This window comes from Cricetulus griseus, chromosome 4, assembly GCF_003668045.3.
Source record: "Cricetulus griseus strain 17A/GY chromosome 4, alternate assembly CriGri-PICRH-1.0, whole genome shotgun sequence".
Lineage (NCBI taxonomy): Eukaryota > Metazoa > Chordata > Mammalia > Rodentia > Cricetidae > Cricetulus > Cricetulus griseus.
The window spans coordinates 76,078,147-76,103,016 of NC_048597.1; the positions used below are offsets into that span (position 1 = coordinate 76,078,147).

Here is a 24,870-nt window from a genome sequence, read left to right on the forward strand (position 1 = left end):
CCAGTGTGCTCTCACCACCAGCTCCTAACAGGATCCCACCCATTCCCACCATAATCCCATCCACCCCTACCATGATCCCATCAGCTCCTTCCATGATCCCATCCATTCCCACCATGACCCCACCCATTCACACCATAATCCCATCTACCCCCACCATGATCCCATCAGCTCTCACCACTCCAGCCATAACTTCCATCTGCCCCTACCAGAATTCCATCCACTATGGTAGAAAACAGGAAGGGTTTCGCAGGGACTAAACTGCAGGGTTATCTAACCTTGGATTTCTAACCTCTGAAACTGAGCTACAAAACCACCCTACTTTATGAAGTACCCAGTCTTAGCTATGCTGTCACAGCAAAGAAAAACTGACTAAACATCCACATTCCAAGACATCTCTGTCCTCTGGCTGGGGAGGACACTAACTAGCCCTCTGGCAGCTCTGGGATTGGCTCAGCACACACCAGCCATCAGCTGCCCCTGGACCAGCCTTGTACACCCTCACTCCACTTAACATTCAATGTAGCCAGAGTTGAGCTGACTACCATGCAGGTTCTGGGGTGCTTTCTCCATGTGGCACCCTATTCTCCAAGTACCATATCCCAGCAATACCGACTCACTCACCTTCCAGAAACCTGGTCTCTGTCCCCTCCACTGACCTAGCCTGTCCTGCTCATCTCAGAGCTCCTTTCTGTGCTGCGGGCCAGAGGATGCCTCAGGCGGAAGCTGGTAAGTGCAAGAGTATTGCCCTGTCAGGACTGAATTCTGCACAGCGGGTCCTCCTGGGATCGCATAGTCATCTACTACTTTTGGCTGTCTGTAGTGCTTCATGGTCAGTTCCTTCATGTTCACATCATGGCAGATGTAGAAGCCGCTAAGTTAATTTATAAATACCTGCCGTGATGGATGCCCACAGCACATGGCTCAGAAGAAAAGAGGTGGCAAAACAAAAGCAAAACCCTCTGTGTACTCAGGCTACTGGGAGCAGTGGGTCTCAGGACAGGAGCAAGGAACAGGACAAGCTGCAGCTCTCAATTCTCTGAGCTCCTGAGCATTCCAGGCAGGGAGTATATTTAAAAACCTGACCATAAAGTCTGAAATTGCATTGGTGCCTCTCAAGTAGAAGCCGTAGTGTGTAGACCAGGAGACAACTTCAATGTCATTTCTCAGGAACTATACACCTTTTTTTTTTTTTTTTTTTTTTTTTTTTAAGATTTGCTTAGCTTTATTTTCTGCATAGGGGTGTTTTGCCTGCATGAGTGGCTGTGCATCGTATGTGTGCAGTACCTGAGGAGGCCAGAAGAGGGAGCAGGCTCCTCAGAACCACAGATAGTTGTGAGTGGCCATGTGGGTGCTGGGGATTGAACCTGGGTTATCTGAAAGAGCACCAGTGTTCTTAACCTCTCTGATCCATCTCTCCATCCCATTCCCCCTTGAAATTAGCCTATTAGGCTAGACTGGCTGCCCTGTGAGCCCTAGGGACCCATTGTCTGTGCCACCTCAGCACCTAGACTACAATTACAGGTCACCACACCCGACTTTAAAAAGTTCCAGGGGCGGGGGCTGGAGAGATGGCTCAGAGGTTAAGAGCACTGGCTGCTCTTCCAGAGGTCCTGAGTTCAATTCCCAACAACCACATGGTGGCTCGCAACCATATGTAATGAGATCTTGTGCCCTCTTCTGGCTTGCAGGGATACATGCAGACTGAAAACGGTGTACATAATAAATAAATAAATCTTAAAAAAAAAAAAAAAAAGTTCCAGGAGAACCAAGCCACCTCCTTCTGGCTGCAATGCAAGCAGCTATGCAAGCAAGAAATACACCCAGTCGCACCTGATTTTTGTGCATGGGTTCTAGGGATCAAACTCAGGTTTTCCTAGAAAGTATTTTACTGTATTCTCTCTCCAAACCTGGACCTTTGTATTTTAAAAAGGCAGGCTTTCCACTGTGAGCACCACCACTCACAGGCTCAGCTAAAAGGATCATGACTCCAAGACCAGCCTGGGCTACATATGAAGACCCTGTCTTAAATACAAAACAAACCACAGCAACAAGAACGACATAAGTGGAGCAGAAGGGGGCAAAAAATTAAAAACACTGAGATCTGATTAGGGGAGGGGTTCCAGTGATTAGGGGAGGGGCTCCATTGCTGTAGCAGCAAGAAGCCACAGGCTCTGCACCAGGGCCCTGTGGGGAAGATACTGAGCCAAAGTCCCCCTAGCAGGCCCTAGATTTAGGGCCTAGAGTTAAGCCCACTGGGTTTTGCCTCTGTCTCTTGACATGGCCGTATATCCATTACATCATAACTTTCTGATAATTTCTAAGAGCAAGGAAAGGTCTTTCTACCTGAGAAGCCAAGAGGACCATCTAGAGCAAAAGAGAGCCAAGGGGACCCCTCAGAATGCAGCTCTGGATGCTCTGATCCAGGGCAAGGACGCAGGAAACCTCCATGTTGAAAAGGAATCTTGGAACTGATCATGGGGTGTGGAGAGCCCTAGGGTCCAGGCCTCCCTTGGCTAAAAAAGGGCTTATGTGTGTTAACAAGGACCCATCTCCACCACTCCTTTCAGAGCCTCGCTCCACTATCACTCCCCAGGGTCAGTGGTCTCTCTGAATAGCACTCAGGACTCCCTCCACCCCCATCTGCACTCGGAGCTGTGCACATTCACTTCTGGTTGTCAACACTCTCCAGGAATCAAAGGAAGCAAACAGAATGCTCCCAGCAACCAAGGAAGGGGCCCAGCTGTCAACACTGTGAAGCTACTGATCAGCTCCCTACAGGCACAAGGCTGTGTGTTCTGAGTGCTGGGGTGGGGGTTAGGTAGCAGCTGCAGGGCAGGGATATGACATTCTCCTGGGGCTGTAAATTCTTTCCCACATTGGAAGATAAGGCTACTGAACTGGCTTTTTCTGGGAACAGCCCCAGATCGACCTAGACGGCACCTGCAGTGTGCACATGGGATGCCTATCTGTAGGAGGCCTCCTGAACCTCACAGGACCAGGTGCTCGCTTCCACAAGAAGAGGGAAGGCTCAGGAGTTGGGGAGAGTGAGTCACAGCCCTGCACTGACCCTGACAAAACAGCCTCGGCAGGCTGGAGTGGGCAGACAGGGCACCTGTCTCCTGTGCCCGACCTCTCCAGCTCTGGTTCTTCCTTTATGAAGAAGATGCCAGCCTCTCGACCTACTGAACACTTACATATTTAAGTTGAGTATTAACTGTCATGAAGCGCTTGTGCTGCAGAGTTAGAAGCCAGTGACATCTCCAGGCAGGGGCTGGGCTCCCTGCCTCCCCTGAGTCTGGACCTTTAGAGAAAATGCACATATTGGGTCTGGGGAGATGTTGGTAAAGACGCATGAGAACCTGACTTCAGGCCCCTAACATCTATATAGGATGGTGGTGGCGCATGCCTTTAATCCCAGCACTTGGGATGCAAAGGAAGGCGAATCCCTGAATTTGAAGCCAGCCTGATCTGCAGAGCGAGTTCCAGGATAGTGGGCTACACAGAGAACCCCCCCACCCCCCCCACCCCCCGTCTTGAAGCAAGCAAATAACAAAAAGTCATGTGCAGCATCAGGTAAGTATAATCCCCATGCTGGGAATGGATACTGGAGGATCCCTGTAACTCACTGGCTGGCCTAGCTGAATCAGCAAGCCCCAGGTTCATTGAGAGATCCCATCTCAAAAAAGAAGATGCGCAGTGACTGAAAGAGATGGTGGACATTGGTCTCTGGCTTCCCCACACATGTGCATGTGCATACATAAACACCTACACGTGTATACAAAATGCACAAATGTTGCAGAGTGGAAAACACATGGGCAAATTTCTCCAAGCTTTGTACTATGCTTCCCAACATGCATGGCTTGACACTTGAGGTGCAAACCAAATCATGCAAGCAATCCTACAAATGATTTTGATTGGCAGGCCATCTCCCAAGAAAGACCAGAAGAGCCAAGAGCATCAACGGCTGACTCAAAAAAAAAAGGCTATCACACTGGGTTCCTAACAAGACTAAGAAGTAAGGAGGCCTCAGTGATAAAAGGAAGCCACCGGCCTTACCCTGAAGAAAGCAGAAAGGCTAACAACACCTGTGTGTCCAACCTGCAGTCATGGGCCACATGTGTCCCAGGATAGCTATGAACAGTCCAACACAGTTGTAGACAACTGCAGTGTCAAAGGGCCTTTGCAGAACTGTCTCATATATCCATGCTCCAGGTGACCACTGAGGAGTGGGAAGGGAGCTGGGCACTACGGCACACTGGCCATACTCAGACTCTGAGGCCATGTCCCCTGAGAGCTCTGACTATCAGGCAAGAGGTGACCCTGGACCCATGAGGTGCTGTGGAAGTGGGCATGAAGAGCAAGAGAGAGAAATATGTGTGTGGGGGGCGGGGGAGAGTAGGGACCCCTGGAGGCACTCTGGACCCTGACCCGAAACTTCAAAAGATGAAGGGTTGTGTGCTGAGTAGCAGGGCATTCCTGTGAGGGGTTTATGAAGGCAAAAGCAAAGGGCTTCATTTTACTGGTGCCTGGTCCCCATATATGGCCCCAAACTGTCTATACATTGAACAGGTATGAGCCTGTCACACTGGACTTCCTCTCATTTCCCTCCCTTTAGCCTTGAGTCACATGGTGCGTGAGTTCCTCAGACACAAAGCCATTATAAACAACTGTGGACTCGGGCACAAAACATAATGCCAAACCCATGTAGACATCCAACTCACGTGGAGACAAGCAGAATAGGAAGGACAAGAACATGGCTGGTACAAGGGTGAAGACCCTGGCCCAGACTCAACCTCCAGCCCTGCCTTCTGCTGCAAATGCTCAAACTGTGTCCCTCAGGCTCTGTCCTCTGTCAAGAAACCAAGGGCAGAGGCAGCCCGGCTCTGAAAGGGGTGCTCCTTGAGACTATTGTAGAGCACTGCAGGAGAGTATGGAGGAAGCCCTCATAAACAACAGACTAACCACTATAGTCACAGAATCTTCTCCAAGGTCTCTCATCTTTATCCACACTAAAATCTAAGGAGGCTAGAAGGCAGAGATCCCTTCTGCCTGGGTCCTGTCATGATGACATAGGTCAAGTGCTAGTCATAGGATGTGATTACCTGGTATGTTAAAGGGAAGGCTGGGCTCTGAGTAGGATGCTCCCCCAACACTTCAGCTGCCAGTCATGCACCTGTGCAAGATGTCAGAGAACCCCAGGGGACTCCTCAGGAACCCAGGAGGCAACAAAGGCCCTCTTGCCATTCCAGCACCATGGAACCCTAAGCATGGGCTTGCAAGACTGGGGAATTTTTAAGGGAGCAGCTATTTTTAAGTGGCACGCCTTGGCTATTTCAAGGTTTGGGTTTCTGTTTTATTTATTTAATTCAAAAGGAAGCTGTGTTTTCTCATGATCTGTTTCTTTCAAGATGGTGTCGCAGGCGTTTTTTAATGTTGACATCATCTTGATTTGGTAAGGGGGTCGGATGGGCTCTTTATCTTGCAGCTCAAATGAGAAAAAAAAAAAAGAACAGTAGTCGGGGCTTCTACAGCTCCAAAGGGTCCTGCCTTAGTATTTTTCCATTAAAAAGAAAATTTAACACAGAACTCTGCTTAAAGATCTGTACAGGGCAGCAGGCCAGCATTCCCTAGAGATGCCCCTGCAGCTGTCTGCAGGCAGGTAACTGCTTTATTTAGTTTTTAAATATTTTATGTGTATGACTGTTTTACCTGTATGTATATCTGTGTACTGCCTGCGTTGCCTGGTGCCCAGAGCCCAAAAGAGGGAGTTGGATACCCTAGAGCTGGAGTTACAGATGATGGTGAGCCACCAAATGGATGCTGGGAATCGGACCTGTGTCCTCTTCAAGAGCAACAAATGTTAACCCCTGAGCCATTTCTCTAGACCAGTACCTGCTCCTTTCTGTTGCACACGGTCACCCTTTTGGGGAGCAGCATGTGCTGGTTCCATCTGTCCTCAGCCAGCAGAAACATGCACTATCCATGCTAAAAACACAAATGCCCATTCGATGTACTCAACCTCCCAGCTTCCCAATAATCAAGAAGATACCAAGACGAAAACACAGGAGTTGCACTGAGGAGGTAGAGGAGGAACCCTGGGGTCTCTGGCCAGGCAACCTAGCTCTATTGCTGAGCCCCAGGCCAATAAGAGACCCTTCCTCAAAAAACAAGGTGGCTAGAACCTGAGGAATCGTAACTGAGGCTCTTCAGCCTCCACATCCACACACATGCATAAGCACATACATGAATATGCACACATACCCAGATACGAAGAAAGTACAAATGAGATCAATTAAGTCTAAATTATTGTGAATATCATCAGACAACTTGACTGAAGAGCTCTGGTCGGAGCTGCCTAAGCTCTGATCATCAAGTGAAGCTCCCTCCCCCATGCTTGTCTCCACCTCAGGGCTACAATGCCAAGATCAGGATGAAACCAACAAACCGAAGGTGGAATGTCTGTGGAAGAGCAATCAGTCATGGGGCCACTCGGACCCCAGGGTCTGGGTCCCCTCAACCTTGGCTGTACAAGGCCTAGAACTGGAAACAGAGAAGACAGGTGGCCAAAGTGGGGATGAGGCTCATCAGCCACCTGGAAGACAGGTGGCTCAGCTGACCCCTGGGCAGAGAGACATTAGACCTAGCTAATAGTAGAGCAGAAAACCCACCCTGGATTCCTAATTTCTGACCAAAATACTTGCTACTTGTGGGCTGCATTTCCCGCTGCAAGAATCTCTGGGAAAACCATAGCTTACATTCATTATGTTCCTGGTGCCCTACTAAAGCTAACTTAACTGAGAAAACTCAGTGTTCAGTCTTAAAGGCAGGACTAGCCCAATCAAGCAAGAGCATCATCACTTGCTTCTACAAACGGGTAAAGGCTTCTTACCTAAAAGGTAAACAGTATTATAATCCCTCCACACGTGGGTAAAAAACAGCAGCCACACTGGAAACTTCCATAAAATATGTGTCCAGCCAGACCGTTTTCACCGCCTACATGTGGGAGGAAAAAAATAACCAGCAAAAAAATGGTTAATGCTGGCCTTAAAAAGGAGGCTGGCCAGAGCCCAGTGAGTAGCTTGGGAAGTCTATAAAGGAGGCGCTGTGCCAAGGGGGCCAGACGCTGCGGGACAGCCACAGGCATCCTGAGCTCCCTTCTAGACAAGTCTTTCTTCTCCTCCTCTCCTGCTGTCCCTGCTGGGCACCACCCCCAAAGTGCTGCAAGTCCAGGGCCAATCCCCTGCGGGCAAGCTCCGGGTACTCCTCCAGCAGATGGTCCAGTGACTCGGTGACACAGGTAAGATTCAGGCTTGTGCCCCAGGTTTCGGGTGTGTATCTGGCTGGACATTACTTGCTGTGCTGTGCTGTGCTGTTCTGGGAATGGTGGAGCAGGCATGCACCCCTCAGTTTCCAGAGACGGCATGCTAGGTGTGACTGAGGCAGGGGCTCTACCCAAGTACAGGCAACAGCATGTCCATCTAGAGCTCACAGCCCATGTCCCAGCTACGCCCTGTAACACCACGTTGCTGCTGCTCTTTGCCTGCCAAGGGATTTCTGGTGGTTTAGCAGTTCCAGGGACAGGGGTCTTGTAAGCCAGGCAAAAATCCAGCCTTGTTTCCCCAGATCTGGCACACAAGAGAAAAATCAGAAGGACACTAGTGTTGATCCTTGGACCAGCAGAGCAGCAGTTTGGATCAAGGACAGAACACAGGGTGTCGTCTCCGCCATGCTCCCACCAGAATGGTTGAGCGGCTCTCAGGAGAAAACCATCCAGGACTCTGCTCCCCTTAAGCTGCTGGAGTTGTGGACAAACCTCTGAGTTTCCACATTTACACATTGCACTCTGGGTAAGTACTTTTAAATTGTGAGGTTTTGTTTGTTTTGAGGCAGGGTCTCACTGTGCAGCCCTAACTGGCCTGAAGCTCACTACATAGACCAGGCTGGCCTCAAATTTACAGAGATCCACCTGCCTCTGATTCCTTTGTGCTGGGATTAAAGTATGCACCACCAGGCCCAGCTGTCTCATTGGATCTCAGAAGAAATAAAGGGCACTTCTGTGACTCAAATGGGCACTACTTGTGAAAGTTGGGTTGTCCACCACACCCACACTTCCAGGACAGGATGTGGCCATGGCAGTGAGCTGCCCCTCCAATTTTCCTCCCCTTATTTTATTGAAACAGTATTTTGGGAGAGAAAGGCCAATACACCTCAGGCTTTCCCTTGCCTCACCTCAAAACCAAAAGCAACCCCCACAAAAAAAGCAAAAGAGATACATTTTCAGGAGCCAACCCTGTCCATTCTGTCATCTTATCCTGGATGCTACTGACTGTGGGTGAGGAAGCTGGGACAGTAACTGCCCAGGGCAGTATGGACACTGAGTAGCATCCCTGGCTTCTACCCACTGGATGCCAGCACCCATCTCCCACACTGGGACACCCCAGGGTCTCCAGATACTGCTAGTGCTACTGAGAACCCGGGTCATACCACAGAGAACCCAGGGGCTCAGAGTCAAACAAGCTAGGAAACAACCCCAGCCATATTCTCCAAGCCACAAATGAAGCCCAGCTTCCAGGATACAGCCTCTAAAATGTTATATTTCACAGTAATTAGTGAAAAAGGACAAAATGTTCTCCTTCCTTCACTCCTTTCTTCCTTATTCCTTGCAAAGGGGTCTCAGGCTACTGCCCAAGATAGTCTCAAACTCCTGGACTACCTTAACCTCTGGAGTGGCTAGGTGGATGAGGAGTCATCCTCAACTATTTAGTGAATTTGAGAATAGCCTGGACTACATGAGACCCTGCCTCAAAAACCAGCAGTGTGTGTGTGTGTGTGTGTGTGTGTGTGTGTGTGTGTGTGTGTGTGTGTGTGATGCCGAAGATGGAACCCACAGCCCTCGTGTGTGCCAGGTAAATGCTTCACCACTGAGGTACACCCCAGCCCTCAAATGACAATTCTTATTCTTTATTCTTTTTTCATTCTGTATTAGGGGCCGGGTGTTTATTCCTGGCACCCACACTCAATACTGCCACCAGTCAAAGAGCGAAACTTCTCTTACTACTTTACTAAGAGAAAAGTCAGCTCCCATTCCGTGGGCTTCTTGGAGAAAAGCTGGGTTTTTCCCTTCCCATGTCACATCTCTTTCCAACAGCTGCTGAAGTTAATGAGACTTCCTGTCTCGACAAACAGTAGTTTTCCTCAAATTCCCACACCACACTTTCACGTTATTTCATGAGCCAGCAATCTGACGGGTTCCACTGCATCTCCCATGACTCACAAGACTGTCGCCAACTCAAACCACCAACTCTGGACACCCTTAGGGGACACAAAGGAACACTCTTCTGCTCCAGCTCAGGGGTACCCATCTCTCCAAGATGGTGAAAGCCTGAGACCAGGCAGGCTCTGTTATTGCTCATGCACTACACCTGGCTCCCTCAGGACACCGGGGGTTCCAGATGCTTAATCATGTTCTGTCGGCCTCCACAGGTGCCCAGAGAGTGAGCAGGCAGCAGGTGTGGCTGCCCAGCACCTGCCCAGACATCGGAGACCCTGTCTGCCCTTCTGGTTTTCTGAGACTAACAGGCTCCCGGGACTAGTTTCCCTGCTTTACAAATGCCTGGCTCACTTCCAAGAGGATCACCTTTCTTTGTGAAGATGGAGCTGTCACTTAAAACAGACTTCTGTGACCCTTTCAGCAAGTCCTGAAAGCTACCGAGGGAAGCCATGGATGCGACTACTCCAGCCCACACTGTTGGCGCGGAGATCTACCTAGGTCCCACGTGGCCAGCCCCTGCCAACAGCACCTCACTGACCCTCCGGCTGCAGGAAGGCACCCCGGGGAACCTCACGGGGCACCTCTCTGAGCAGCAGCAGTATGCGATCGCCCTCTTCCTCTCCTGCCTCTACACCATCTTCCTCTTCCCCATCGGCTTTGTGGGCAACATCCTCATCCTGGTGGTGAACATCAGCTTCCGGGAGAAGATGACCATCCCGGACCTGTACTTCATCAACCTGGCGGCTGCCGACCTCATCCTGGTGGCTGATTCACTGATCGAGGTGTTCAACCTGGATGAGCAGTACTACGACATCGCCGTACTCTGCACCTTCATGTCCCTCTTCCTGCAGATCAACATGTACAGCAGTGTCTTCTTCCTCACCTGGATGAGCTTCGACAGGTACCTGGCACTGGCTAAGGCCATGCGCTGCAGCCTCTTCCGCACCAAGCACCACGCACGGCTCAGCTGTGGCCTCATCTGGATGGCCTCGGTGTCCGCCACACTGGTACCTTTCACGGCCGTGCACCTGCGGCACACTGAAGAGGCCTGCTTTTGCTTTGCTGATGTCAGAGAGGTGCAGTGGCTGGAGGTCACACTGGGCTTCATTGTGCCCTTTGCCATCATTGGCCTCTGCTACTCCCTCATCGTGCGGGCCCTCATCCGGGCCCACAGGCACCGTGGCCTGCGCCCACGCAGGCAGAAAGCCCTGAGGATGATTTTTGCTGTGGTCCTTGTCTTCTTCATATGCTGGCTGCCGGAGAATGTGTTTATCAGTGTCCATCTCCTGCAATGGACGCAATCAGGGGACACTCCCTGCAAGCAGTCTTTCCGTCATGCTTACCCCTTGACAGGCCACATCGTCAACCTTGCAGCCTTCTCCAACAGCTGCCTGAACCCCCTCATCTACAGCTTCCTTGGAGAGACCTTCAGGGACAAGCTCAGGCTGTATGTGGAGCAGAAGACGAGCCTGCCAGCTCTGAACCGCTTCTGCCATGCCACACTCAAGGCGGTCATTCCCGACAGCACAGAGCCTTCAGATGTCAAGTTCAGCAGTGCTGTGTGAGAGGGACCTCCCTGAGGGAGGAGGATGGGAGTAGAGGGCAGACTGGTGTTCAGGGGCAACACATACCCAGCACAGGTGGTGGGTGAACTGAGCCATGTCATAATCTCAAACCCCAATGGCTTGGGGAATGTCACACTGCTGGGTCATCTCTAGGGCTGCTGGGATCCTCCCTGACTATCCAGCTCATGGATGTGGCAACCCAGATTCAAGGGCCCAGGGCAGCAGGTCTTGTGACATTGACCGCTGAACAGCTTGGTTTTCTCTCCATACCCTATGTCCCCAGAAGATGATTCTGCTATTGACAAGTGACAGTCAAAAGGATAGGCCATCTTATGGGAGCATCATAGTCAACATTTCCGCTACCTGGGTAGAGGAGTCTAGAGACGGAATACATGTACCAGACCCAAACCGGCTACATTTCCTTTGCCTGTGATGTCTAACTGACCATGCACACAGTGCATGCAAAAGCTAAGGACACGAGAGCCCCCTTCCTGCCTTCCAGAAGAAGGCTGCAGGGTCACCCCAGCTACCACTCATAACTCCTGAGTGACCTGAGCTGGGAAAGGCCCTTTAGCAAAAGTCCTGCCTGCTCTGGGACGCTTGTTTACTGGAGGCTGTGAGTGCTGCTGTGCGGGTCAGTGGGACGCCACCAGGAGAGGTATGGCTCAAGGACTTGCTTCTGAGAAATAATACTGGGAACAGTGAGGTGTAAATGGCTCTCATTCAAATGTAAAAGGTAAGAAAGAGAACTAAGGATTGGTGTATTCATTCAGTGTCTGAATAAAATGTGGTCACGTGGTGATTCTTTGCTCTGTGGTTCCTGGAAAGGGTGGGGGGGGGGGACGACACAGGTAAGGAAGGGACAATGAGAAAACCACAGCAGTAGGCCCCTTCCTTGCAAAGGAAACTATGCCTATGGCTTCACACACCTGTGTGCCCCCTGCGTACCCTCCTGTGCACCAACAAGCTACACCTGGCACTTCTGGGACAGTGTGGGCCACATGCTGTGTGGCACCTGGGCACCAAATATATCTTTTTCCTACTGATGTTGACAGCCACACTTTGACTCATGTAGGGTCTGCACAGGATAGTTATCTATCCCTAGGAGATGCTGGACTGGGAGATGACATGCCCAGGGCTGGGAGTCACAGAGCATCTCTGGAGCCAGAAGGGAGGGCCCCTTGTCATGTATCACAGAATAGGCTGCTTCATGCTCAGTCTCCACTCCCTATCACCCACCTGGGCAGCTGCCCACGTTAAGAGGCCCACTGTTCTGGCCAATGACCCTGGGGTCTCGGGACACATGTAGGAGTTGGGGTAGGGCTCTAGGAGTACATACAAAGTAACATGGTTGACAGAAATGTCCCACTTTGTCTCTAAATAATATGCTATTTTCCATTCAGACCTATGACCCTGCCCTTTTATTCTCATGATAACAAAGTGTATTTATAGATAAGCTTAAGTGAAAAGGTACATAATGTTTACATTAAGTTAAATATTAAAGATATTAAAAATCTTCCCAGATATTTAAGAACAATATCTAGCTGGACAGTGGTGGCACACACCTTTAATCCCAGCACTCAGGAGGAATCTATGAGTTTGAGGCTTGCCTGGTCTACAGAGTGAGTTCCAGGACAGACAGAACTGTTACAAAGAGAAACCCTACTTAAAAACTCAAAAAACCACAACAATAAAAAAAAAAAAAAGAACAATGCCTGCAATGAGAACGGGTGGTATAGTGGACTTGGCAGAGCCACGGAACCAGCCAAACCACACAGGACACAGATTCATTCCCTCTACCTCAGTGTTCTGTCAGGCAGTTTGTGCCGGCTAGCATGGCTGCCAGCCTTGAGCACCTGCATCCCTTGCTTTAGTGACCCTGAGTATAACTCTTCAAGAACAAGAGCATTTGTCTCCCCCGCCCCAACTGTCACCTGAGTCCCATACAGGGCTGGCTTTCTACCTGGGCAGGACACAGGACACCTCCTCCAGGATGGTGTCTATAAACCAGCAGGTGAAGAACCATCCTGGGAGGCGGGCAGGTAAAGGGGCTGGTGACTCTCTCTTGTCTACAACTGGGGTAGAAGCCCTTCCCTCCACCCCAGCTAACCCTACAAAGGTGCAAATAGCTCATGTAGCCCTTGCAAAATCAAGAGGGGTAAATCCTGAGACACTTTTGTCAGCAATCTCTAAGCCCCAGGCGATGTGACCAGCCCTCATGGTGCTCCTATAGACAGGCACAAAGCAGGGCTGACAGTGTAGACTGAGAAGTGTGACCTCAATACCTGATAGGGTGGCATCAATGTAAATGTCTGATTCAAGTTGCTCCTTTGACTTCAGCGATGGTGACAGAAAAAAAACCCTTCATTTCAAATAACAGGAAAAGTCAGGGCTGAGGCTCAACTCTTCAAATTTACCTACATGAGAGGTGTCTGATAGCTGTCCTTGGGCCAGTTGTGATGAACAGATGCCCCAAATATGCCAAGACTTTCCACTCTGGCTAGGGAGGCAGCGAAGCCATCAGACAGAGGACAACAGTCCCCTGAGACACCCCCCCCCAACCCATATTATAGAGAGAAAACACTAGATGCTTACAGTTGTGAACACTCAAAAACATGGACAGTAAAGGATGGGGCCAGGAACAGAACCTCAGCCTTCAACGCCCCACATTGCCTTTCCACAGCACTTGGCAGCTCTGTAGCCTAGACAGGGAAGAACATGGGCAGCCAGGGAGTCAAGGTACCCAGGGTACCCAGAGGGCAGCCAGGGTCACCCTCTCCTCTTTAGGGCTAACACTCCTAGGGCAGATAGATAGTTACAACTGCACCTGCCCTAAGTTCCAGAACACTTCTCAAGAGATAGTACGCCTTCCTCATGGCAAGCCACCCTTAGGTCAGCAGTACCTTCTCCAGCCCACTGGACAGCAGCAAAATGGTCCACTGGGACCTCTGTAGCCCTAAGGCCACACAACTGTAGCCCCTTGAGGCAATGCCACCTACTAGCTGAAGCTCCTGACCTGAGTCTTCCACAAGCTAAGTTGTGGCAAGCTGGAGCCAGACAGAGTGGGAACACAGCTCCTGCCTCCTCTATGCCTCCAAGCACACGTCTCCATCCACAAACATAAGGCAGAACTGCTCTGGGGATGGGTGGGGTAGATGATAGTTGTATATCCCCAAGTCCCAGGACAGGGTACTAGCTAGAAGGGTAAGTCGAGACAGAAGGCTGGGCCTACGGGGACTGGACAGGGCAGAAGTGGCTGGCCCTGCAGGGGCCTGTACAGCCCATTTGACCCCCTCCAGAGTGTGTCCGGGAGCTGAGCTGAGGTTAACACAATTATTCTTGGCAGGAACACCACAAGATAAAATCAAGGCGTTCTAATTACACTGCTGTTTCCTGGTAGCCTGGCTCACTCCCTCGTACAAATGTAGTTCAGACCCTAGGAAGAGCAGAGGCAGCCACCATGGGCATAGAAAACCCAGTTAGCACTGGAAACCATTCCATCACCTCAGAGCTTAATAATGAGTTCTCCCCACACTCCAGTCCACCGCCCTTCCGGGCCCTGGGAACAAGACCTAAGGTACAATTAATTATCTCCTCCCAGCTTCAGTGGCACGGAGGAGGCCAGCCACCTGGCTGCCCAGGAGAGGCAAGCATTTTAAAACATATAAAGGCTAATCAATCAGCAAGCTTGACAGCACTCTTGTCTTTGGGGGTTCTTTTTCCCCAAAAGGTTTAGGCAGTAGCTTAGTGTGGAGTAGCCTCTCTGGGAGTAGCTACCCTGGGAATAGCCTCTCCTTCACTCCTTCCTTAACGTGTAAAATTCAGTCCCAAATGTCTTTGATTCACTAATGCTTTTTTAAAGTGTGTGTGTGTGTGTGTGTGTGTGTGTGTGTGTGTGTGTGTGTGTGTTATGCAGGGGTATGGGGGACAGGGTGAGGACTACACTCTCCTGTGTGTGCTGATCACATGTGCAGAGGTCAGAGGTCAACCTAGGTGTCTTCCCCTACTGAACTGGGTAATAAAAATCCTTTTTTGAGACAGGGTCTCTCACTGAGCCTGAAAATTACTGTCTGGCCAGTGACCCCAGGGATCTGTCTGCACACACATGTACACACACACACACACACACACACACACACACACACACACACAGAGTCAGTGTGGGAGTTACAGGCACACTATCATGCCTGGGTTGTGGAGATCCAAACTCAGATTCTCTCCAGTCTCACCAATACATTTGTTTGTTTGTTTGTTTGTTTACATTGTGTGTGTAGATCAGAGAATAACTTTTCAGAGTTGATTCTCTCCTTTCACCAAGTGGGTCCTTAGGATCAAGCTTAGGCTGCCAACTTGGTGGTGAGACCCTATACCCGTACAGCCATCTTGCTTTTAATGTGAGAATGATCTAATATGGTCAGAATGGCTCTAGCTCTGAATGGCTTCTCCTGTGCTCAAACTTAAAACTTAAAAGTGTCCAGTCTGGGGCTGGAGAGACGCCTCACTGTTGAGAGTACATGCTGCTCTTGCAGGGGACCCAGGTTCAGCTGCCCACATGGCAGCTCACAACCATCCGTAACTCCAGGTCCAGGATATCTGATATTCTCTTCTAACCTCTGTGGGCACTGATGAATGGAGGGAAAACACTCACACACATAAAATAAATCTAAAACTAAAATGAAAGTGTCTAGTTTTTAGGTTGGGACACAGCTCAATTGGTTGAGTGCTATCCAGCACCCTTGAGGCCCTGGGTTAGATCCCAGCAAGGCATAAACTGGGCATTGTGGTTTGTGTATGTAATCCCAGCACTTGGAAAGTGGAGGCAGGAGGATCAAAAGTTTGAGGCCAGCCTGAGCTACATAGTGAGAGTGTCTGTCAAAAAAAAAAAAAATCCACTTGGTTGAGTATTTTCATTGCAAATTCTAATTATTACAGAGCCACATACAGTACTTGAACTTTTAATTCTGAGAAGTATTAGGGATAAAATCGTCTTCTGGAGATTACAGCTGGACTAACTGCCTTAGGACTCCTTACCCAATCACAGCAGAAAACAACCTGCCCTTGCTCCTTTAAATCATCCTCGGAGAGGCTGCCATAGATCTCTTTCACAAAATTCAGCACTAACCCCGCTATACTTTGCACTGAATTTAGCTAGGAGATAAAAATAAGTTCTGTGCACAGAGCAGAATTTTAAATTCAAGGATTTTTCTTTTGAAAACAAATCACTCAGCTAGAGATAGTTCAATGGCTAAAGTTACTTACCCTCTAAGCCTGACAACCTGAGTTCGATTCCCCAACATCCACACGGTGGAAGGAGAGCCACCTCCTAAAAAGCTGCTCCTCTAGCCTCCATATGTGCATTACGGCATGTTTGCGCACATGCGTGCACGCACACACACACACACACACACACACACACACACACACACACACACACACACAAATGGTATTAAAACCTCACTAACATAAATGCCTTTAGCCCTAGTGAGAGGGTTGGAACAAACCCCAAGCAAACCCCAGGAGACTGTCTTCTGCAGTAGCGGGGACAAACCCTGAAACCACTCAGCTATGCTGTGTCCAACTGAGCACACTGGGCTCCATTTGCTCAGAGTCTAGGACTAAAGGAGGGCGGCAGCAGCCAGGCCCCTCAGACTTGGCGAGTTTGGGTGGGAACGGCTGGAATGTGTGGTTCTTTAGTGAGAAAAGATCTGAGAAGACAAAGGAAATGGCCTAAGGGCCATCCCATGGGCCAAAGTGGGATGATTTGAGCATCAGGATAATTAAGAGGAGTCAACAGTTACAAACAGTTATAGACTATTAAAGGGCAACCATGAATCCATTCTAGCAATACTGGATAAATATAACTTACATAATAAATATAATGTAATAAGAAGCCGAGTAATGAGCCAGAGCATTGGCACCAGGAGGCTGGGTTCTAGCTGGCTGGCAGAAGAGGGGATCTGGAGTAAGACCAGCCCCTCAGTAGCCTTCCTCAAGGGCTCACAAATGTAGCCACAAGCCCCCAGCTATGAACCATGGGCCCTTGGTATGCATACTGGCTGGTTTTGTGTATCAACTTGACACAAGTTGGGAGTCATCAGAGGAAGGTGCCTCAGTTGAGGAAAGGCCTTGATGAGATCCAGCTGTAAGGCATTTTCTCAACTAGTGATCAATGGGGGAGGGCCAAGTCCAGAGTGGGTGGTACCATCCCTGGGATGCTGGTCCTGGGTTCTATAAGAAAGCAAGCTGAAGCAAGCCACGAGAAGCAAGCCAGTAAGCAGCACCCCTCCATAGCTTCTGCATCAGTTCCTACCTCTGGGAAGCTGCCCTGCTTGTGTTCCTATGCTGATTTCCTTCAATGATGAACAGCATTGCTGAAGTATAAGTCAAATAAACCCTTTCCTCCCCAACTTGCCTTTTGGTCATGATATTTCATTGCAGCAATAGAGTGAGGCACCTGCAAAGCCCAGCTTATTAGAGCAGGAGCTCCCACAGAGCAAATGGGCATCACCAGGAGGAGGGAGTCTACATACTCAGAGGAGCAGGGATATAAACACCCGATCTAATCGGGAGCAAACATCAGAAAAAACTGAAGTGGTGACAAAAGAGCCAGTACACACCACCAACGCCAATGATACAAGAGACAAGCGTTGAGTGAGTGTTCCAAGTTCAAGTGAAAAGGGGTATGCAAAGCAATATAAGATCCCTAGCCAAATCCGGGCAGTGGTGATGCACACCTTTAATCCCAGCACTGGGGAGGCAAGAGGCAGGCAATCTCTGAGTTCCAGACCAGCCTGGTCTACAAGAGCGAGGCTCCAAAGCCTCACAGAGAAACCCTGTCTTGAAAAATTTAAAAAGATCCCTAGCCAAAAAACAAAACAAGATAAAAAAAAAAAAAAAAAAAGCCAGGGCAATCCAGGTGGTATGGATTACACAGGGAAAGACACACCAGGCAGGGTGCTGCACACCTGTAACTGGGGCACATCGGCGGTGGGGGCAGCAGGCTTCCAAGTACAGCCTGGGCCACGTGCAAGCCAGAATCTGCAAAGGCTATTACTGTAGGAGGGTTAGGGTTGTGCACCAATGCCCGATTCCCCAAGCCTACCAAATGTGCTGCTGTATAATGTGACCGCTGCCTGCACTCTCAGCATTCACCGAGATATTCAAAGGGAAAGAGCATCCTAGGGCTGGGGAGATAGCTTAGTGGGTTAAAAAAAAAAAAAAAAAAAAAAAAAGCCACTGCCTAAGCATGAGACCCAAATTCAAATCACAACATTCACATGAAAAGCCAAGCATTGCTCACAAGCCTTACCCAGGGCTGGTGGGGAAGGGGCAGTGGGACGGGACTGGACAGGACAAGAAAGGAGGTGACATCTTGGTCAGTGAGTGGCTCTAGGCTAGACTCTCCTTGGTGGATTCATCCTTCTCTGAAGAGCCATCCCACCCTGTGCCCAGCTCTGCTAGTCCTTCCCCACGGAGGGGAGACACCCCACACTGATCACACTTGCCATTAGCGACTGCAAAGTGTGTTCTAAACGAGGGCAGGTTTAAGCCATCTGGAATCCTCGGAGCGTCCTCCAGCATTTACTGGGAAGCTCCTAATTAAAGTTTTCTCTTCTCACTTACTGCCTGGTAATTCCAGCTTTATTTTCTCTTTCACAGTGGGAAACTAATTATCCGGGGTGCCTTTCCATAGGCTTTTCAATTAAAAACAGAGAGAAAGAGCCTTGGTAAAATTAAAGTGGAACATGGGCAGTCATTCTCTGTGTTCACTCCCGGAGGCGAAGGCCAGTTCTCTGTTCCCCGGAGGAAGCGGGCACGGGTGGTGGGATAGGGTCTACAGGGAGCCCGGACACCTGAGTAATTGGCTCAGCCAGCCCAGCAGCAGCCCAGAGCTGACAGCCCAGCCATTGCTGTCTGACAATCACAGCAGCAAGGGAAACACCACTTACTCAGCAAGGCCGACACTTCCATGGGGACAATATATATACTCAGAACATGGAGGGGGGAAAAGATGGCATTGATCAAACTTTGAGAGCAGTGATCAACACCCCTGGGAATGGCCAAAAGCAAGGGGCAAGAGAACAAATCACACATGGGAATACTAGCTTTTCCTCTCAGACCAGAGAAGGGCAGACACTTATACTCTCTGGCTCCATCCTTCTGCACAGAGCAGTTCAGAAGTGGGGCTGCATGGGAGGCGGAAGCAGGAGGACTACAAGTTTGAGGCCAACCTGGGCTACACTGCAAGACATAGCTCAAAAAACAAACAAACAAACAAACAAACAAAAACAAAACCAAGGACCTGGGGACTGGGGAGATGGCTCAGTTGATGAAGTATTTGCTTTGCAAGTACAAGGTCCTGAGTTCAATCCCCAGCACCCACTTAAAAAAGCCAGGAATGGTGGCCTGCCTACATTCGTAATCCCAACACCGGAAAAGCAAAGACAATGATGAGAAAAGCCAGGCCTTGGTGGCGCACACATTTAATCCCAGCACTTGGGAGGCAGAGGTAGGCGGATCTCTGTGAATTTGAGGTCAGCCTGGTTACAGAGTGAGTTCCAGGACAGGCTCCAAAACAATACAGAGAAATCCTGTCTCAAAAGAGAGAGAGAGAGAGAGAGAGAGAGAGAGAGAGAGAGAGGCCGGGGGTCACTTGGAAACTCCACCACACCTCAAGTCTTCCTCACTCTGGGAAGATATTTCTATGTCATCTTGCTTGTGGGCACAGGCTGATAGCCTAGAGGAGAGAGCTTCAGGCCTCTGGGTTGGCATGTCCTCTGGGAATGAGTCTTAGGCAGAAGGTTCAGGAGTGCTGAGAAGCAGGGGGGTAAGGGGGGAGGCTGGGCAGGGCTGGACCCCTCCTCCCTCACCCTCAGGCAGCCAGGGCAACTTGCTCGGAGCAGCAGAACCCTAAACATGCATCACAGGTTCCCTCCCCCAGCTTCTAGAGCTGCTCAAGAAGCACACGAGCATGCGCAGGCAGACACACAGACACACAGACACACACACAGACACACACACACTCTCACACACTCACACTCACACGGCTCAAACACTGCAGCTCAGTATTCTCACACACGTCCAACCTGGTGGTATCAGGAAGACGTCATCTGCTGGGCTAATCTGCCTGCTGCCATTGTGCAGTGGGTGGGGGCCCATTTGAAAGCCACAGGAACACGAACAAAAAAGGCACCCAAACCTATCAGTGTCCTACCCTGGGGTGGGATCAATCTGAAACTTATCACAAGAAATCAGCTGTGAGTTCTGGAGCAGTCCCAGCTGTATGCCCGGGGAGCTGGCTCCACTGAGAACTAATGTGTCTCAAGAGAGTAGGCACAATAAAGTGACAGCCTGAGCCCAGGTCCTCCTCCTCCTCTCTTTCCCCTGCAGCCTGGGCCTCCTCCCTGACCTCCCACACAGGATCTGTCTTCCCCCTGCAGTCTTAACATCGTGACAGTGTGGTGATGACTTGTGCTGGACAATCCCAGTCCAGAGCCTCCATGAAGCCACTTCAGGGAGCACCCATTCAAGACACTCACGGCTACTTGTCCTCCAGGCTCCAGCAGCTCCGCCCAGTGTCAACAGGACCAGAAGCTATGGCCGTGGTCCTATGGGTTATATCAGGCTACCCCAGGGGAGTGATGGCAAAGGAAAGCAATGGACACTGTGCACGCAGGATTTGTAGGCTTTAGGAACCCAGTATCCCAGTATCCCAGAAACAGCACTCTTCAGAAATAGAGAGAGGAACAGAGGCTGCCTCCCTGGGATGCTAAGCAGAGGCCAAAGCTGGCTGAATTCACAACCACCAGCCTGAGACTTTGTCTTATGGAAACACCTCTCCAGGAGGTGACTAGCCAGGAAGTACCCTTGGTTCAAGCATGGTAGCCTCTAACAAGGTGGAACCCCCCACCAGTAGATGGGCAGCACATACACAGACTCCCTAAAGGCACAAAACCCAGGTGGGCCTGGAATGATTTCCAAAAGCAAGCTGGAAGCAGTGGAGGTGGGGTGGGGGTGTCCACACCACATTCCTGGGGCCTCTGACCCAAGTACAGGTGTCAGTTGGGCCCCACTACCTCTCTCCAGCTTTCTGGCAACATGTGTGCATTTACATGCATGCACATGCATGCACATGCACAGGCAGACACGTATCGGTTCACAGAGACTTCTGTTTGGCATGGACACACACACAGGCACAAATCTATACACATGCAATCAGGCACACACACAAAAAACCATACATACAGGGCCCATGATGAAGTGCTATTCACACACAGGAGATGGTTAAAGAGCCTAGCCAACCTCAGCGTTGTCAAGGCAACGGCACATCCTGCACTCTGCTGCTGAAGCAATGTCAATTCACACAACCCCAGTTTTGGGAACAGTGTGTGTTTGTGTGGGGGGAGTTCCCCCCACAACAGCTCCTGCCAGCCCCATTCAGATAGTACACTCTTCGAGATCCCCTCCCCCATGTGGGCTGCACCTGGTCACCTGGAATTTCTAATAGAATGCAACCAAAGGGACAGAACCCTTTCTCTATGAGTAACTTATGGGTTGTCCCCAATCACTGCTCTCCTTTTGCAGTTCTTTTGCAAAGGTCAAAGGTGGCAAGGAGAAGGTCTAATGCCCTCGAGGACCAGGACCCTTTAATGGCCACTGAGTGAGTGAGAAGCCAACACCCCAGAATCCTGCGGTCACTTGGTACATTGTAATGCTAGCTCACTCCACTGGCTTATCTAGCAGACATAGAATCACAGCAATAATACTCTGCAACCCCACGAGGAAACATCCCCGAGAGAAACCTGTGAGCCCACGTGGAAGGACACACACAAGAAGAGTGCGCATGCAGCACTGCTGGTAATTGTCAGACATCTACCGACTCAAAAGAAATAGAAGGACAGATGAGAATGAATGACCCAGAGCGGCATACAACAGCAAGACTAAGATCTAGAAAGTGGCTTAATAGATGTTCACATACAAGGGAAGCCGAGCTGTGCTGGTTTACACACCCTCCTAGAGGCAAAGCATGGGGCTGCCCTGGTAGAACCGCAGCCCTGTCCATGGCGAGGCTGGGCTCATGAAAGGAGTATTTCTCTCTGTGGAGTTTGAAGTGAGGGGTGGGAATAGTTGGTCTACCTGTGCCATTTCTGCTCCAGCACCAACTCACTTCTGTGTTCAAATTGACGCTGAGCTCAGAGCTGAGGCCCTCACTGTATACCACCGTCCCTGCCCACACACCGGGGCTTACTTCTTCAGTAAAACCAAAGGGATTTCAAAGTACAGCCCACCTTTCCATACTTCTACCTTCAAAGTCTGAATAATGGCTAGAAAGACACATGATTCCAGTAACATCAGACAGGCCTGGAACCTTCACAGGAGAGACAACAGCAGCTCTCTCTTACCTGAAAGTAGCTGGAGAAAGAAGCAGTGGCTCAGGGAGGGAGAGAAAGTGAGGGCACTTGTGAAGAGGAGGAGGGGAAGGAGAGGTCATGCTCCGCTCTGAGTTACCTAACTAGCCCCCAGGCCAGCCTCGGGGTCTCTTAAGCTACACAGCCTTGAAGGAGTGTGGGTCCACAGACTTTTACTTCAGCTCCCCTGATGTCACTTTGCTGCCACCCCTAAGGTGATATTGTCATCACAGTAGCACAGAACTGAAGCCTCCTGCCAAGCTCCCAGCAGCTTGCCTCCAAATACCAACAAACATTGGGCGTCCTGCTTCCCCCCACTCCTGGCAGACAATTCCCTCTTCAAAACACTGAAGAATATGAGGGTTTATGCCTAGTCTTAATGCATCTTATTATGCCATGTTTCGTTGATATCACTGGAAGGGAGGAGGAGGGGCTGTGGGGAGGGGAGGGAGGGGAAGCTATGGTCGGGATATGTTCTATGAGGAATAGATTTAAAAATAAAATAAAGGCGAGCAGTGGTGGTGCACGCCTTTAGTCCTGGCACTCAGGAGACAGAGGCAGGCGGAGCTCTGTGAGTTTGAGGCCAGCCTGGTCTACAGAGTGAGTTCCAGGACAGCCAAGGATAAACCCTGTCTCGAAAATCCAAAATAATAATAATAATGCATTAAAAAGTAGAAAACAAAACAAAAAAACACATATGAGAGAACTGGAAGACGGCCCAGACAGTAAAGTCATTTGCAGGAAAACATGAAGCCTGAGCTGGGATGCCCAGCACCTATGTCAAAAGCCAGTGTGTCGGCATGCACTTTGTGATCCCAGGGCTGGGGAGGCAGAGACAGTGGGATCTCTTAGCTCTCTGGTCAGCCAGTCTAGCTGAATCAGTGAGCTGCATTCAGTGAGAAGACCCTACCTGGAAAATACATACATACATACATGCATGCATGCATACGATGGAGTCTGGTGAGATGGCTCAGTTGATGTGCTTGCCATGCAAGCATGGGCACCTGAGTTTGGGTGCCCAGAACACATGTGAAAAGTTAGGCATGGTGGCATGTTCATGTGATCCTAGCACTGGACAAGTGGAGATAGGAAGATGCCTAGAGCTTGCTGGCCAGTGAGTCTAGCCAAATCCATGAGCTGCAGGTACAGGGAGAGACCCTGTCTCAAATTTATTAATTAATGGAGAGGGGCTGGTGAGATGCCTCCAAAGATGAGTGTACTTTCTGCTGTTGCTGAAGACCCAAGTATGGTTCACAATATCCACAGTGGGTAGCTCACAACCACATGGATCTCAAGCTCTGGGGATCAGATGCCCTCGTCTGGATTCCACACATACTACACTCATGTGTGAATGCACACACACACACATACACACACACACACACACACACACACACACACACACAGCAAACTACAAATTAAAAATTAAATCTTTTTTTTTTTTCTTTTTTAAGCCAGAGCTTCTCTATATAGCCCTAGCTGCCCTGGAACTAACTTTGTAGGCCAGGCTGGCCTCGAACTCACAGAGATCCACCTGCCTCTGCCTCCCAAGCGCTGGGATTAAAATCTTAATAGTAAGGTAGAGTGCAATTGAGGAAGACACAAAGTTGCCCTCTGGCCTCTACACAGAAGCTCACCCTCCAGCATGAAATGTTTCAATTTGCAGGAAGTTGCAACACGTTTCCATCTGACCCGGTACTAAAAGTTCTGAAACCCTGAGCCCAAACAAAACCTTTCCCCCTTTTAAATTGTTTTTCCCTGATCACAGTGAGGACAAGCTGAGGAACACAATGTGTAACTGAAAAAGAAAATCAACAGTGCATTTTCTACCCTAGGTTATCATGAGAAGACCTACCTTCGTCCCCTGGGACTCCACCAGAGTAAGAACGACCAGGTGGAGCAGGGCACCTGCCCAGGCGAGCAGGGCACACTGTGCACTGTGTGTGCCTGCCATGTACAGCAGCTCGGCTCCTGGCAGAAGTGGGGTCTCCAGCCAGGGCTGTGCTGGGGGTGGGGAGCATAGGGATACCACCTCCTCCAGTTTGTTGTCTTAAAGTTCTATTTCCTGATCTCTGTTTTTGAGGTCCAGTTAATCTCAAGTTTTAATTCATGAGATCCATTGTGGGTGTTCCTTTCTCTCTCTTTTTTCTTCTGAGGACCATGTTAACCTCAAGCTCACTAAGTCAAGTATCCGTATCCAAGGAGGACCATGAACTCGGGGCTGGAAAAACAGACATGCACACCCAAGCCTCAGGGCAAGGGCACTACCAGTTGAGCCACATCCCCAGCCCCAGTTCCATTAAATAAATTAATAAATAAATGAATAGTTCCACACAGCAATCTCATGTCTGAACAGAGTGACAATACAGTACTGGATCCATGGCTGTTTGTCTTGAGGAAGGACAGAAAATACCACATATTAGATTTCTGACAAAATATGAACGGAAAGGAAAACTCAATTTATATGTATTAAACACCGTCAGCTTTTGTCCCTCATTATAAACCCATGTTCCCTTTCAGACATGCTGGCGCTGGAGGGGACTCAACTGAAGCAGCCACTTAAGGACCCAAGGGGCAGCCAGGACGCAGAGCTGCCTCGTGAGGCCAGTACTAGACGTCAGTGGGC

At 49.9% G+C, this 24,870-nt stretch overlaps 2 protein-coding genes across 4 annotated transcripts in view; one reads left to right on the top strand and one right to left on the bottom strand.

The window, feature by feature from the left end:
• Positions 1 to 24,870, bottom strand: part of CUNH7orf50 (chromosome unknown C7orf50 homolog) — a 106,023-nt gene that overhangs the window by 59,373 nt on the left and 21,780 nt on the right. The gene's annotated exons all lie outside the window — the stretch shown is intronic.
• On the top strand, positions 9,694 to 10,856 carry Gper1 (G protein-coupled estrogen receptor 1). Its single transcript, XM_035444780.1, has one exon. It carries the CDS (start codon positions 9,721 to 9,723, stop codon positions 10,834 to 10,836), a length of 1,116 nt encoding a protein of 371 aa, XP_035300671.1. The 5' UTR covers positions 9,694 to 9,720; the 3' UTR covers positions 10,837 to 10,856.

Bases quoted from the DNA above. Each gene is read 5' to 3' on its own strand.
- Gper1 (XM_035444780.1), top strand. From the start codon at position 9,721: ATGGATGCGACTACTCCAGCCCACACTGTTGGCGCGGAGATCTACCTA.